Raw genomic sequence first — 15,705 nt, 5'->3', positions numbered from 1 at the left:
CCAGCGGGGGACGGATGGGGGGAGCGACCGTGATCGCCCCCCCCAGGAGCGAGGTCAATATTTGCTCCCTAAGCCGCTGCGCAAACGCGCGGGGGGGGGGGGGGGGGGGGCATGGAGGCGATGGCGGGGGGCGGGGGGCGATCCGGACATCCCGGCCCGCAGCCCGCCCCGGGCACCGGCGCCTCCTGGACCACGGGGAGAAAAAAAAGGTTTGGGGTCACCCCCGGTGCGAACAGCCGCGGTGGTTTTCCAGCCGCCGGCCCGGGGTGTCCCTCCGTTGAGCCGCCCCCGTTTCCCCGTGGCACCCGTCGGCCCCACCGCCTTCCTCTTTACGGATGGGGAAACTGAGGCACGGCGGCGGGGGGGGAACCGTCGCAGAGCGGGAGAGCCCAAGGGAGGGTGGTGTCCCTCCCCACCGCGGGTCACACCCCCGGAGCCCAAAAGAGGGGACACCCCGGTGCACCCCGCTCCCAGCGAGCCACCAGCGCCCACACTGCCCCCGGCCCCCCCTGGGGACAACCCCCCCCCCCCGAGCGCTGCCGTAGCCCCCGTGCCACAGTCTGGCAACTGGGAACCAGTCCTGGGGTGGCTCCTCCCGCTGCAAAGTGTATTGGAGAGGTCGGGGGGAGCGCGGGGTGGCCCTGGCTAAGCTCCCCCCGCCCCCCCCCCCCCCCCCCCGCGTGTTCGGGGACACGGGGGTGGCATTGTCTGGGGGATGCGCTCGGGGAGGCCGTCGGCGGGTTCACCCGCGCCGGTGCCAGCTCAGGCGGGAGATAAGGGCCGGGCCGGGCCGGGCAAACACCTCGTTAGCGCAGCCGTTAGCGAAGGTGCAAAGCCCGTCCCCCCCCCCCCGCCCCCCCCCGGCAGCCGTGTGTGCCCACAGGGGGTGACAGATGGGGACATGTGCCAAGGAGGGGAGCGGGGGGGGACAGAAACCAGGTCAGATGCCAACCGTGTGCCCACCGCTGCCCTTCCGGGGGGGGGGGGTCACAGTGTTCGCCCCCCACTCTCCCCTTCTGCCCCGTCCCCCCCCCGTCCCCGCATCCCACCGCCCCAGGAAAGGGGGGGGGACAGCCCCCGGTGCCGAAACCCGCCGTCGCACGGAGCCGCTCGGTGCCTGGCAGGGTGCTGGCACCCACCGGCACCCCGAGCCGCGGGGGGGGAGTAGGGGGAGGGAGGGGGGGGGGGGGGCTGTCGGGGACCCCGGGACACCCCGGGGCCGGCGCTGGAGCCGACGGGGCGGCGGAGCCAGACTGCTGCGAGGGGGCCGTTTGCTCTGGGGGGTGTCGCACCCAGCGAGGGGCAGGCTGGCAATTATGTTAATCCCTTAAACCCCTGATTGCCTCCTCCTTCCCCATCAGGTGGGCAAACAGTTTTAGCAGCGGGGGCCGCTACAGGCCGTGGGCTACAAATAGCCAGCTCCCCAAGCCCCGGCACCCAGCGCCGCCCGCCAGCAGCATGCCGGGGTCCCCAGCCGTCCTCTGCCTCCTCGCATGGCTCCTGCCCGCCGCCTCCGGCCACCTCTGGGCCTGGATGTACTCCTTGCCCCAGCCCCCGCCCGAGGAAGCCGCGCTGGGCAGAAGCGCTGGCCCCGGGGGCAACCTGGAGGAGGTGAGTGGTGGGTGCCCCCCCACACACCCCGAGGAAGGGGAGGGGGGTCCTGGGGGAGAGGAGGAAGGGGTGTCATTGGAGCGGGGGTGGGAGGTGAGGTTACAGCCCGGGGGGGGGACGCAGAGTTTGCAGCTGGGTGGGATGGCAGGGTGGGATGTGGGTCTGCTGCGGGGGGGGGGCGCAGAATTTGCAGCAGGGGTGGGACGTCGGGGTGGGATGTGGGTTTACAGCCAGGACAGGAGCGGGGGGGGGCGCAGAATTTGCAGCTGGATGGGATGTGTTTGCGTTGGAGCTGCACAGCTGTTAGCACGTGTTGGACACCCCACCGCCCCCCCCAAACTGGCTCAGATTTTGGGGGCCCCCTCCCCAATTCAGGCAGAGCCCCTCCAAGGCAAACACATGCAAAGGGTGGGAGCCGGGCCCGCACCGGGGGGGGGGGGGGGCACAGAATTTGCCATCAGGGTTGCGGCTGGGGTGGGGGCAGGGGTGGGATGTCGGGGGGGAGCGCGGGTGGGTGCAGAACTGGGAGCCGGGGGGTATGTCAGGGTGGGATTTGGGTCTGCAGCGGGGAAGGGGAGCGGGGGTGGGCGCAGAATTTGGAGCGGGGGGGGGGGGGGGATGCCAGAGTGGGATTTGGGTCCGCAGGAGGGTGGGAGCGGGGCGGGCGGGGGGGGGGGCACAGAATTTGCCACCAGGGTTGCGGCGGGGGTGGGATTGCAGCAGGGGTGGGATGTCGGGGGGGAGCTGAGGCTGCAGCGGGGGGGGGGGATATGTGTGCAGATTCTGGAGCGGGGGGGGAGCGTGGGGGGCCGCGGAGGGGGCGCGGGCGCGGCGGGCGGCGCCGGGCGCTCCAGTGGCGCAATCGGTCAGCGCGCGGTACTTATAGGGCAGTACGCGGAGCAATGCCGAGGTTGTGAGTTCGAGCCTCACCTGGAGCAGGACTTTTACCCTCCCCCCCCCCCCCGCGGGTTTCTTTTCCCGTGAGAAAACCCTGGAGCCGCTTCGGGGGTGTGGGGGTGTTCCCGCGGGGACGGGTCTCCCCAGCACTGCTGAGCTGCTCCCGGTGTTCACCCCCTTAAAACGCTCCCGCGTTCAGCCCCGCTTCTCTTCCTAATGTGCGAACAGAGGGGGTTTGCCCACTGCTGCTGTTTCTGGCCTGTCCCGGGGTCCGGGATGCTGGGATGGGGTCCAGGATAGGGTCCGGGATGCCGGGATGGGGTCCGGGATAGGGTCCGGGATGCTGGGATGGGGTCAGGGATGGGGTCCGGGATGCTGGGATGGGGTCAGGGATGGGGCCTGGTCCCCTGATGTTCTCCGTGTCCCCCACGCAGGTGACGGCGTGCAGCCCGGCCACCCCCTGCGCCCACGGGCACTTCTGCGATGAGCACTTCGGGCTGTGCCTGCCCAGGCGTCCCGCGGGGCAGTACTGCCGCCGGGACACCCACTGCGCCCACGGCCTCCTCTGCATGTTTGGGAAGTGCCAAGAGCCCGTTCCTGATGGGCAGGAGGGTGAGCAGGGGGTGGGATGGGGGTGGGGGGGACGACGACACAAGACAAAAACGACAGTTCCCCTCCCCCAGCCTCAACCCTGGGAGCTGGGGGACAGGATGCTGATGGGGTGGGCGCCAACCCCCAGCACCCCCCCGATGGTGCAAAGCCAACGGGCACTGGGGGCACCCAGCCCCATCCCTATCCCCCAGCCTGGGGATGGAGTGGGGGTCCCACCTCCCCCCCGCCTTCCTTAACCCTGCTTTCCGCCCTGCCAGGAGCCCGGTGCCAGCGGGACGAGGACTGCGGCACAGGCGGCTGCTGCGCGCGGCAGCACGGCGAGCGGGTGTGCCAGCGGCGGCTAGCGCTGGCCCAGAGCTGCCACGTCCCCCCCGGGGGTCTCGCCTTCAGCATCAACCAGGTCTGCCCCTGCCAGGCCGGGCTGGTCTGCCGGGCCACCGCGCCAGGGCGAGAGTGAGTAACGGGGACCCCCGAGCCCGGGAAGGGGAGTGGGGGACACCCGGGTCCTGCCCTGGGTTGGGGGGGGGGGGGAAGAAACGGGGCATGGACCGAAGTGCCACCAACGTCCCCGTGTCCTCTCCGCAGGAAAGCGTTTGAGTACTGGCCCGAGAAGAGCGAGTGGAGGTGCCGGCAGCCCTGAGCTGGCAGAGCTGTATTTATTCACTGTAAATAGCGTGTGCGGAGCCGGCCAAGCGCCGATAAACCCGGCCGAGCGCTGCGCTGAGCCCGGCTGCCACCAGCGACCATCACCCTGGCAGCAGGGCAGCAGGAGCCCCTCTAACTCCTGCTGTGGGTCTCTGCCCCATCCCGGGAGCCGGGCAGGTCCCAGCTCCGTCCCTGGCAGTGTCCCCTCCCCGGGCACCCGCTGAAGACTCAGCCCAGGGCGAGCTGTGGGGGGTCACTGCAGAGCTGAGTTGTGCCCGGTCTCAGCCCTGGCTGCTGCAGACCCTGTGCCTGTCCGTGCCCCCCCCCCCGCACAGCCCCCACCAGGCACAGCCGTGGGGCAGGTCTCACTGAAATGTTTATTACAAAGAACCAAGCGAGCGGGGCGAGTCCCCCCACACACCAACGAGAATAAATAAATAAAATACACTTTGTTGGGTCTTTTAAATAAAGTTTGTGGAGTGACATAAATACGGGATGTCCCTCTGCCCATGGCAGGGCCTGGGGGCAGGGGGTGTGGGGAGGGCACTGCCTGGACCCCGGCCGCTGTGGGGGCAGCACCGGGGCAGGTGGGTCTCAAAGCACTTGGCAGGCAGTGACACCGAGGTTCCCCCCCCCCCCCCCAAAAAAAAGGGGGGGAAACTGAGGCACACAATGGGCAGAGGCGGTTTGGCAGCGGCAGAGCTGGGTGCCCCCGACCTGGGCTGGCAAGGCTGGTGGTCTGGGTAAGGCAGTGACCCCGGGGACCCCCAGCATCGCCCCGGGGTGGGGGGGGCCGGGGGTAAGGGGCTGCCCCATAAGTGGGGCGAGCCCAGCCCCACGGTGAGGGCTGGATGTGGGGTGTCCCCACCCCGGTGTGGTCACCCCCGCAGAGGTGGGGGGACAAGGGACGCTCCGGGGCGGGCGCAGGAGAAGGCAGTGCCCCGGGGTGCGAGGGTGGGGGGTGAAGGCAGCCCTGCCGGGCAGGGGGGGACGGACAGACAGGCGCACAGATGGATGGACAGACGGACACAGCTGGACGGGGCGAGAGCAGACAGGCACGGCGGGGGGGGTTGGCACAGAGGGGGCTGGGGGGGGCAGGACCCTGGCGCTGCCCGGCACACCCTGGCGGTCCCAGGGAAAGGGGGGGGGCAGCGCTGGGACCCCCAGGGCAGAGGGACCCTCCGGGTGCTGCCATGGCTGCGGCAGGCCAGGGCTGGGCAGCTGTTAGCACGTGTTAGACCCCCCCCCCCCCAAAACTGGCTCAGATTTGCCCCCCCCCAATTCAGGCAGAGCCCCTCCAAGGCAAACACATGCAAACTGCCCCCCCCCCCCAGTCCGGGGCAAGCAGCCCCCCGGGGGGGGCACAGCCTGGAGCACTCCACAGCCCTGCACACACTGCACACGCATGCACACCCCCCCCCTGCTGCTGGGGGGGGGGGGGGGTTCAGGGGGGGCTGTGGGTCGCAGCCCTGCAGGGGTGCAGTGCCAGGCTGCAGGGACCCCCCCCCCACTGCCACCACCAGCTGAGGGGTCCCCCCGCAGCCGGGTGGCAAACAGCACCATGGAGAAGCGGGGGCACTCCGGGGGGGACAGCAGGCAAAGGCTGGGTGGGGGGCACGGCCCCCCCACCCTGTGCCCGGGGGCAGGGGATGGGGACACCCCGGCCGTGGGCAGAGCCCCCGGGGTCCCCTTTGGTCACTTGCTCTCCCTGTGGGGTGGGGAGGGCCCGAGGCACCGTGAGATGCTGGGGGGGGGGGGGGGGGCTATGGTGGTCACAGGGCGGGGGGGAGACAACCCCCCCCCCCAAAGGAATGGCACAGGGGGAGCCCATGGGGCAAAGCAGGGGCTCCCCACGGCACGGCTGGCCGGGATCAGGGGGGGCACAAAGGCAACCGGTGAGGCTCCCCCCCACCCTAAAGCCAGCGCTGGGACGGGGGGGCCATCCCCTGCCTGCACCCCCTCACCCTAACGGATGTACGTGTCCTGGCCCCAGCCCTCCGCGTCGCTCTGCTGGAGGCCGAGGGTCCCCGGCGGGTCGGGGCAGTAGCGGTCCTGGCCCTTGGCTCGGTGCTGGTGGCCGGGGGGGACGCGGGGTCCGGCACCGGGGGGACCCGACGGCTCCTCCTCGCCGGGGTCCGTCTCGATGTCCATGCAGCAGGAATCGCCGGGCTCCGTGCCGGCCGAATCCCGGCTGCCCGGCGTCTCCGAGTCGAAGGTGTCCTGGCGGGACAGGCTGCGGGGGGCCGGCCGGGTGGGCGGCGGGGGGGGGCGGCCCTGCCCGTGCCCCCCCATCTCGCCCGGGCCCTGCCGGAGGCGACCGGGCTCCCCCTCGCGCGGCGGCTCCCCGGGCACGAGGTACGGACCCTGGTTAGGAGAAGCAACCACACCGTGCAAGGAGGGACGGACGGACGGACGGACGGACAGAGTGGGGGGGTGTGTTAGTGGGGGGGTGGGTTAGCCGCGGGGGTGGCGGGGGGCACATGCGCTCCTGCCCAGCCTGGCCTGCCCGCACGGCGTCGCTCACTCAGGACACGACGGCGGCAGGTCTCAGCCCGCGGCCAAACGGCACCGGGGGGGGTCACCGGGGCAGGGCCAGGGCAGGAAGGGGGTGATGGGGATGGGGGGGGGGGGAAGCAACGTGGGGAGGGCTGCGGGGTGGGGGCCGTTGCGCCAGCAGCGTCCCGCTCGCTGGAAGGATTAGCGACAGACAACACAGGACAGACGTCCCTCCTCTGCCTCCTGCCCTGGGTGGGTGCTGCGGACCCCCCCGGGCTCAGCACCGTGGAGCCCACGGTGGGACGGGGCTCTGCACCCCCCTCCCAGCCGCCCCTCGCCCACACCAGGACACCCCATACGCCGTCGCCACTGCCGTGGTCCCCCCAGAGCGCCCGAGAGGTGTGGGAACGGGGGCTCTGGCACCCCAGCAGCCCCCAGGGAGGCACAGAGGGGACCCGCGTTCCCAGGGGGTCTTGGAGGGGTCAGACTCCTGGGGGACCCCAATCCCCAGGGGGGCTCCAGGCCTGGGAGGGGGCACAGATCCCCCCCGAGGGACCCCGACTCCCGGGTTGGCACCAGCCCCAGGCGGGAAGGAGATCCCCAGGGCTGATCCCAGGGACGGCCCCAATCCTGGAGGGTCCCTGGGGGTGGCCCTGAACCCAGAAGTGACCCCAAACCCGGGATGGGGAGCAGGTCCCCGGGGGGGGGGGGGGGCGATCCGAGGGACAGTCCCATCCCAGGGGGGCTGCAGCTCCCCAGGGTGGCCCTGATCCCAGGGGTGTCCCCAAACCTGGGGGGCTGCAGCTCCCCGAGGTGGCCCCGATCCCAGGGGTGTCCCCAAACCCAGGGGGGAGGAGCAGGTCCCCGGGGGGGGGGGGGGGTGAGGGCGATCCCAGGGACAGTCCCACCCTTGGGGGGGGCTGCAGTACCCCTGGAGTGGGGGCGACAGGTCCCCGGTGGGGGGGGGGGGGGGGGTGATCCCAAGGATGGTCCCGCTCCTGGGGGACCAAAGCTCCTTGGGGGCGTCCCCAATCCCAGGGGTGTCCCCGAGGGCGGAGGGGGTTTGGGGGGGTGGGGGGGATGTTGTCCCCGCTGCCGTCTCACAGCGCGTGCTCCTCGAGGGCCGCGGGGGGGCTGGGGGTGGTCTCGGTGCCCCCGCGCCCCCAGAGGCTCAGGTTCCTGCGCAGGGAGGTGAGCACCTGTACCTGGAGGTTGGAGACGGGCGCGGGGCTGGCGGCCAGGGCGGCCGTGGCCATGGTGCGGTTGAGCAGCGGGTTGGGGGGGTTGCTGCTGGGGGGGTGCGTCGCCTTCCAGTAAGCCTCCAGGTACTCGGCCAGGTGCTCGCAGGCCTCCTCCAGCTGGTTCTCGTCCAGCACGATGTCGAACATCTCCTGGGGGTGGGAGGAGGCCATGGGGCAGGGCGGGGCAGGGCGGGGCAGGGCGGGGCAGGGCGGGGTACCTGGACTCAGGGTGGAAGCTATGGACCAAGGTGTGGTCAATGGGAGCAGGCGGGGCCTATGGGACAGGGCGGGGCTTCTGGACACAGGGTGGAGCCTACAGACCACGGTGGGGCCAATGGGATAGGGCGGGGCCTATGGGACAGGGCGGGGCCTATGGGAGAGAGGGAGGAGCTTCTAGAATCTGGGTGGAGCCTACAGACCAGGGAGGGGCCAATGGGAGAGGGAGGGGCCAAGGGGAGAGGGCGTGGCTTCTGGGTCCAGGGTGGAGCCTATGCACCAGGGTGGGGCCAATGAGATAGGGTGGGGCCAATGGGAGAGGGAGGGGCTTCCAGACCCAGGGCGGAGCCTGTGGACCAGGGTGAGGAGATGGGCGGAGCCTGCTGGGGTGGAGTCTCTGGCCCCAGAGGCGGAGCATCTGACATCAGCGAGGTGGTGGGTGGAGTCTCTGGCACCTGAGGGAGGAGCTTCTGGGGCCCAAGTGGGCGGAGCCCTGCACCAGAATGAGGCGGCGGGAGGAGCTTCTGGCCTGCAAGGGCTGAGCCTGTGGCATGGGTGGGCGGAGCCAATGGCCACAGGGTGGTGGGTGGGGTCGGGGCGGGGCAGGGGCGGGGCACACACTCACCGGGGGGCACTGCGCCAGCTTGTCGGAGGCCACCATCTGCACGTTGAGGTGCTTCGCCTGCGACTTGCCCCGCGACTTCACCAACCGCTGCAGCACCTGCGGCAGGAGGGGACAGCCCGGGGTGGCCGCGGGGACCCCGGCCCACCACCGCCCGGCCCCCCCCAGCACGGCGGGGCGGGGGCTGGGACCGCCCCGGGGCCCGCACCCACCTTGGGGGAGGTGATTTTGATGTAGACGATGATGGGGGCCAGGGACGTCTTGGCCAGCTGGGCCGGGTGGTTGATGGTGTCGGCGTCCAGGGCCACCAGCTGCAGCGTCCGGGCCAGCTCGAAGATGCGCTCGGTCTCGCTCTGGACCTCGGCTGTTGGGAAAGGGAGACGGCAGGGGTCAGGGGGACAGCACGGGGGGATGGCGAGGACATGGGGGGCTGTGGGGACAACTGTGACAAGGGGAACAGGACGGGGATGGGACCAGGGGGGTCTTGTGCTGGGATTTGGCCGCTCCAACGTCCCCCAGACCCGGGGACAGGGGGTCACTGCAGGAGGGAGGTGGCAGCGGGCTCCCAGCGCCGGCACCGGCTGGGTGAGGAAGGGGCAAAGCCCCCCCGGCCCACACGCACTTGGGGGGGGAGGTCAGATGGGGCTGCGTGACCAGAGTGTCCCCAACCCCCCGACTCTGCCCAGGCTGTCGCGGTGGCCGTACACCGCGGCGTCCCAGAGCCCGGTCACAGCCAGGCAGGGAGGATGGGGATCCAAAGGGGACACGTCCCCCGCTGCCCCCCGCCGGGCAGGGGGCTGCCGGGGGTCCCGGCGGGTCCGAGCTACATACCCAAGACATCTGTATCAGGAGCAGGGGAGGAAGGAGCAGCGCGGAGGGGAGGAAACCCAAAGGAAAGGAGAGAAAGGAAAGGCAAGAAAAACACAACAGAGAGAAGATAAAAGGGGAGGACGGGGAGAGAGACTGAGTCAAACCAGCCGGGGGGGGTGCAGGGCCCCCCTCCCACCCCATTTTAGTCACCCCACAGCGGTGGACCCCCACACCTCACCCCCACGAGCCGTGCCCCGGCGTGGGTGGGATGAGCACCCCGGGACGGACGGACGGATGGAGAGGCTGCGGGACAGGAGGCAGACGAGCTGATACAGATGGAGGCTTGGGGGGTGGCTGGGGGGGGTGGGGGGGTCACGCTGCCCGGCCGTGGGGGGGGTCAGCGTGGTGCGGCTGAGCCGCCTTACCCAGGCTGGAGCGCGTGCTGGAGCGCTCGATGATGGTGTGCTTGCTGGGGTTGTTCAGGACGGAGCGCTTGGCCAGGGAGATGTCGGCCGTCACCCGCGTGATGGAGATCCTGCAAGATGGAGGGGGGCACCAGAGGGTGGGGGGGGCAACGATGGGTGCAAACTCCCCCCCCTCCATGTACATAGCCACCCCCTTGGGGGACGGGACCCGCCTGCCACCCCCTGCGCAGGGCGGACTGGAGCTGGAGCCACAGGACTCCTCCTCGGGGGAGAGATCCCCCCCAAGAGTGGGGATCACGGGGCAGGGCTGAGCGTCTTCCCCCCATGGGGTTAGGGGTCCCCCCATGGTGTTAGGGGTCCCTCCATGGCATCAGGGGTCCTCCACGGGGTCAGGGGTCCCCTATGGGATCAGGGGTCCTCCATGGGGTTAGGAGTCCCCCTGTGGGATTAGGGGTCCGTCTATGGGGTAAGGGGTCTCCTATGGGGTCAGGAGTCCCCCCATGGGATTAGTGGTCCTCCATGGTTTTAGAGGTACACCCATGGAAGTAGGGGTCCCTCCGTGGGATTAGGGGTCCCCCAGCGGGATTAGGGGCCCGTCTATGGGGTTAGGGGTCCCCCCCATGGAATTAAGCATCCCACCCATGGGATTAGGGATCCCCCCCATGGGATTAGGGATCTTCAATGGTTTTAGGGGTCCCTCTGTGGTGTTAGGGGTCCTCCACGGCGTTATGGGTCCCTCCATGGGATCAGGCATCCTCCATGGGGTTAGGGGTCCCCCCATGGAAGTAGAGGTCCCCCCATGAGATTAGGGGCCCGTCTATGGGGTGAAGGGTCCCCCCGGTGGTGTTAGGGGTCCCCCGGCCACGCAGCCGCCTGCCTCACCTGCCATCAAAGCGGTGCTTCAAGAAGTCGAAGAGGGCCTTCTGCATCATGTCCGTGACCTGCGGAGGGAGACAGACAGACAGACAGACAGACCGTGGGGTCGGGGTCCCCCCCATATTCCCCCTACATGCCCGCCCCCCCCAGCCCCCCCCATTCCTCACCTCGTAGCCCTTCAGCGAGGGCCCCACCAGGATGATGGGCCGCATGGAGGGCACCACGTCGTAGGGGGGCACGTGCTCGGCCTGTGGGGCAGAGCGGGGGGTTTAGCCAGGCTGGGGGGGGGGAGAGGGGGGGGGATGGGGACACACGGACACGCACACCGGGGGATGCACGGCTTCACCCCTGCGGGGGCAGCTCTGGGGATATGGGGGGGGGGGGCTGCAAGCAGGGGGGGGGGGGGGTCACCCCGTCCCCTCCCGGGGGGGTCCTGACGCTACTCACCGACTTCTGCTTCTGCTTCGCTACGTCCCGAGAGGCCGCGCGGGGCCGGGGGGGGCGAGAGAAGACAAACAAGGCATGCGTGTTATCCGCGGGCGCGGGGGGCAGCGGGCTGGGCTGGGGGGGCCGGGGGGGTGCGCGGGGGGTGGCTGTCGTGTCGTGCCCCCCCCCCCCCCCCCCCTGTATTTCACACGAAGCGTGGCCCTGCTCTCGGTTAGGCTCGGGGTGAAGCGGGGGCTCTGCGGGGCTCAGAGAGGCGGGGGGGGGACTCGGCCGCCCCCCCCCCCCCCCCCCTAGCTTCTGCCCAGTTTGGTTTTGGTTTTGTTTTGGGGTGTTTTTTGGCGGGGGGGGGGGGGAGCAGTGCATTCCCATTCGCGGGGGAGGCGAGACACCGGCCGTGCTGCAACACACCATGCGCACACTGGGGGACCCCCGGAGGGGGGGGGGGGCATGGGCTGATCATCCCCATGGACCACGGGGGGGGCAGCCACGGACCGATCCATCCCATAGGTCATGGGGGGGGACAGCCACGGACCAATCCACCCCATGGACCACGGGGGGGGCAGCCACGGACTGATCCATCCCATAGATCATGGGGGGGAACAGAGCCACGGACTGATCCATCCCATAGATCATGGGGGGGAACAGAGCCACGGACTGATCCATCCCATAGATCATGGGGGGGGACAGCCACGGACCGATCCATCCCGTGGACTATGGGGGGGGACAGCCACGGACTGATCCATCCCATAGATCATGGGGGGGGGACAGCCACGGACTGATCCATCCCGTGGACTATGGGGGAGGGCAGGCATGGACTGATCCATCCCATGAATCATGGGGGGACTCAGCCACGGACCGATCCGTCCCATGGCCCATAGGGAGACTGAGCCACGGGCTGACCCATCCCACAGATGATGGGGCGTCTCAGCCACGCACTGATCCGTCCCATGGCCCACGGGGGACACCCCCGCCGCCCCGGCCCCCGCAGACGCTCATGCCCATGCTGCGGCGCGGGGACGGGCCGTGGCGGCGCAGTCGGGGTGCCCGGGCAGCGCGTGGCCCCCAGCCCCAGGGGGGGGCCCCCGCAGCCCCCGCCAGCCCTCCCCGGCAGTGTTAGGGCAGGCAGGGTGCAGCAGGCGAGCACGGGGCCGGAGGGTGCCGTTACCTTCCTAAAGAAGGGGATGCGCTTGGTGTGGGCGGGGGGGGTGGTGACACTGCTCACGCTACTCTTAGGGGAGCGGTGGGTCTCCATGGCCTCCTCCTCCTCTAACTCATCGGGGTCAAAGGCAAAGCTAGGCATGTCCAGGGCACCTGGGGACGGAGGGGCAGCCGGAGCCGGGGAGAGGGGAGGGAGAAAAGAAGAGCGATAATGGCGATGGAAGAAGGGGAAAATGGAGACGGGGTGGTGGGGATGGGAGGGGGGAGAATCCAGGGAGAAGGGGTCCCCAGAGGAGGGGGGGGGGGCGGTGTGTGCACCCGCCTGCCTGCACCCGGGGCAGAGGGGCCGGAGCTGCGGATGAGGGGGGGGTTACCCAGCGGAGGGGGGAAGGACACCCCCCCCCCACGCCCCCCCCCCCAAAAGCTGGACCTGCCCCGCTCGGGCCAGGGGCCGCGGGGACCCCGGACACTCTTACCGCTGGCCGGGGGGGTGGGCCGGCGGGTCCCCGTCACCACGTCGCCCAGGCTGGAGCTGGAGTTGTCCCCCGATTTGCTGGATGGGGAGAAGCACAGAGAGAGGGATGGGGGTGAAGGGGGGGATGGGGGGGTCGTGGGGAGCCCGGAGGGGGTGGGGGGGGGGGGTCAGGGATGAGCCCCACCTCGAGCTCAGGCGGTTCTGCCGCATCTTCTGCTCCTGCAGCAGCCGCATGTTCTCCAGCTTGACGGGGCTGGGGATGAAGCCCACCTCGCAGCCCTCCTTCACCAGCCGCCCGATCCACCAGTCGTTGTTGTACTTCTGCGCCGCGGAGATGGGGCAGGGGGGAAACATCTGAAACCCCCAAAACACCCACTCCCAGGGCTGCCACCCCCAGAGCGACCCCAGCCCCGTACCCCTCTCCCCCCCCCCCCCTCCACCCCCCCGGCCCGCTCCCCACCTCCTTGATGTGCAGAAAGTCTTTGGGCTCGAAGCAGATGGCCATGCCCTGCACCGGCATGTCGTCGCTGGCGGATGGGTTGTAGCCGACGTTCGTCCGCACGGCAAATGCCACCGGCTTCGTCTGCCAACAGGAGAGGGCTCAGCGTCTTTCCCCCACCCCCAAAACCACAGAGACCCCCCCACAGCAAGAGCCGGTCCCCCCTCGGGCCAGGCAGGTGCCGGTGCTGGTGGAACTGGCCGGGCAGCGGCGCTGGCTCAGCACCGATGGGCACCGCGGTGCAGCCACTCACCGGAGCCTGGGCTGGGGACAAGGTGGTCACAATGCCCCCGGAGCTAACGAGGTGCTCATTAGCTAATTGCCCTGGGCCCACAGCCGAGGCGCGATGGGTGCTCAGCCAAGGTGAGAACCCACATCCCGGCTCCCAGTTCCACCCAGTAGACCCCACCGCCTTCCCAATGCCACCCAGTGATGCCGAGGCCACCGCTTCAGGGGACGGGATGCCACGGGGATGGAGAGCAGGGGCAGTGTGGGGGGACCAGGGGGGTCCCTGTGCCTGGGGTCAGCCCCGTCCGGCAGCGGGTCCCATCCTGCCGGGGCAGGGGGTGCGGAGGGGCTGGGTGGGTGGCAGGGGTACCCGCCTGCACCCGGGGAGGCGAGGGCAGAGGGGGGGTCCGCAGCCCGGCTCTCCCACCTTGGCTTTCTCCAGCTGCGCCATGGCCTGGCGCTCGGCCTCCTTGCGCAGCGCTTCCCGGTCCTCCTCCAGCGACACGTCCGAGTCCGAGGGGCGGCTGGTGTAGGACTCTGCCGAGCCCTGGGAGAGCAGGGAGAGGGGTCACCCCCCGCCGTCCCCCCCAAAGCGGGGAACCCAGCCCCACGCCTGACCCCGCAGCCGTTGTCCCCACCCCTCAGGACCCCCTTCACTAGGGCTGGTGCCCATCACCGTGGCCTCTGGGCACGCTGGGGAGAAACCACTCCCGAAAGCTGCCTTCCCCCCACCCAGGCAGGGGCAAATCCTGCCCGGTGGCATCCCGGCGGGGTTACGGCAGGCCGAGGGCCGACACAGCTGTTCCCACCGCTCCGGCAGGGAACGTGATACCGAGCCGGCGTTGCTCCCGTCCCGCTGCCGCCGGGCCTCTCGTTAGAGCCGGGAAGGTGACGAGGACCCCCCATGCCTACCCGCTGTCCCCCCGCTGTCCCCCACCTGAGGGAAGGCCAGTGGGGACAGCGCTGTCATGTGTCGTTCCCCCCCCAAGTGGTCCCATGGCAATGGGGAAAGGGCGCTGTGGGGCGACTCGGGGTCACCCCAGGACAAGGCTCGAGCTGGGGAGGGATCGGAGACCCCCTGCTCACCCCCCAGCGCCTGGGGCTGGAGCCCGGGTGGGGGGCAGTGGGGACACCCATAGGCTCCCCCACCCCCGGGGCAGCGGGTGCTGTGGGGGACAGTGAAGGCACCAATGTCCCTCGGGGGGCTGCTCCCCCTCCCAGCCCCTCTATAACCCCCACCAGAGCCCCCCAGCAGCCCCCACCCCAAATTTTCTTCATCCTTTCCAGCGATCGGGGAGGTGGGGGCCGCTCTCCTTCGCACAGGCCCCTCCCCCTGGCCGTGGGGCAGCAGCCCCCCAGGGGATCCCCCTCCCCAAAAGCCATGGGGCAGAGACTGGCTGCCCCATCTCCTCCTGCCGCTGGCGGGGGTCTGACCCTTCCTGAGCCCTCCAGCCCCATGGGGAGACAGGAGGGGTCTTGGGTGGGGGGGGTCACCCGGGGTCCAGGCACAATGTCCTCACCCCACAGACCTCGTGGGTCCCACCAGCTCCCGGGACCACCCGCTCCAACCCCCCCAGAGCCGAGGGGGACCCCGCACTGAGAGCAGAGCCGGGACAGGAGGGTGCCAGGGGTCACGTCCCGGGTGCCGGGGGGCTGTGGGGTGGAGGGGGGTGGGGGGGGACACGCTCACCGGGGCGGCGGGGTGGTCTTTGCCGGCTATCTCCATGGTGGCAGGGCTGGGGGCGAGTGGGTCGGGCGCTGGGCTGGGGCACCCGTGGGTCAGGTTTCAGCCCGGGGACGTTCGCAGCCGCCCCGGGTATATTTAGCCCAGTGCCGGGCAGGGGGTGGGGGCCGGGGGGGGGCCGCAGGGGACACTGCCAAGGCAGCAGCCCTGACGGGTGCACGGGGCTGGGGAGGGCGGCTGTGATGCCAGCTGGGCGACGCCAGGGCTGTGTCCCCTACCTGTCACCCCCAGGAGGTGCGGGGAAGCCCTGGGGGGGCTACAGGACCCCAAATGCTCCCAATATGGGGGGTACGACTCCCCCCCCCCCAACACCCAGCACAAGGCAGAGAGGGGACGGGGGCACAGCCAGCTCTGGCTCAGCCACTGCAATGCCCACGCTCCCCCCAGGCCAGGCTCGGTTGCAAATCCGGACCCCCACCTCGGTGCCCATGGAGAAAAGGATCCCCACAGGCAGACAGGTCCCCCGGGACCCCCCAGGAGACACCCCCCCCCCCCCACTCACCTGCCGGACAAAGCTGTTGGAGGTGGTGTCAGACGAGGTGCTGCCGTCCGAGCGCTTGAAGCGGCTCTTGCGTTTGCTGTACTTGCCCTGCGGAGAGGGGAGGGGGGGTCGAGGGGAGCACTGGAGTCCCAGGACGTGGGGGGGGGACGGACACACAGCTCTGCTCCCCAGCCCCAACTGCCAGGGATGCTCCATCCCCCT

The 15,705-nt window shown here is 70.4% G+C and overlaps 2 protein-coding genes across 2 annotated transcripts in view; one reads left to right on the top strand and one right to left on the bottom strand.

The window, feature by feature from the left end:
- RPL19 (ribosomal protein L19) overlaps positions 1-15,705 on the top strand; it is a 389,457-nt gene that overhangs the window by 365,299 nt on the left and 8,453 nt on the right. The gene's annotated exons all lie outside the window — the stretch shown is intronic.
- On the bottom strand, positions 4,124-14,996 carry CACNB1 (calcium voltage-gated channel auxiliary subunit beta 1). Its single transcript, XM_082494919.1, has 13 exons — positions 14,949-14,996; positions 13,686-13,805; positions 12,992-13,114; positions 12,716-12,852; positions 12,533-12,609; positions 12,064-12,209; positions 10,619-10,699; positions 10,458-10,516; positions 9,576-9,685; positions 8,553-8,704; positions 8,344-8,439; positions 7,467-7,652; positions 4,124-6,129 (listed from the first exon to the last, which is right to left on the bottom strand). The coding sequence occupies exons 1-13, from the start codon at positions 14,982-14,984 to the stop codon at positions 5,731-5,733; spliced, it is 1,722 nt and encodes a 573-aa protein (XP_082351045.1). The 5' UTR covers positions 14,985-14,996; the 3' UTR covers positions 4,124-5,730.

Source organism: Vanellus vanellus (assembly GCF_965231255.1).
Source record: "Vanellus vanellus genome assembly, chromosome: 24".
NCBI classification, from domain to species: domain Eukaryota; kingdom Metazoa; phylum Chordata; class Aves; order Charadriiformes; family Charadriidae; genus Vanellus; species Vanellus vanellus.
This window is presented reverse-complemented; position numbering and strand designations above follow the sequence as displayed.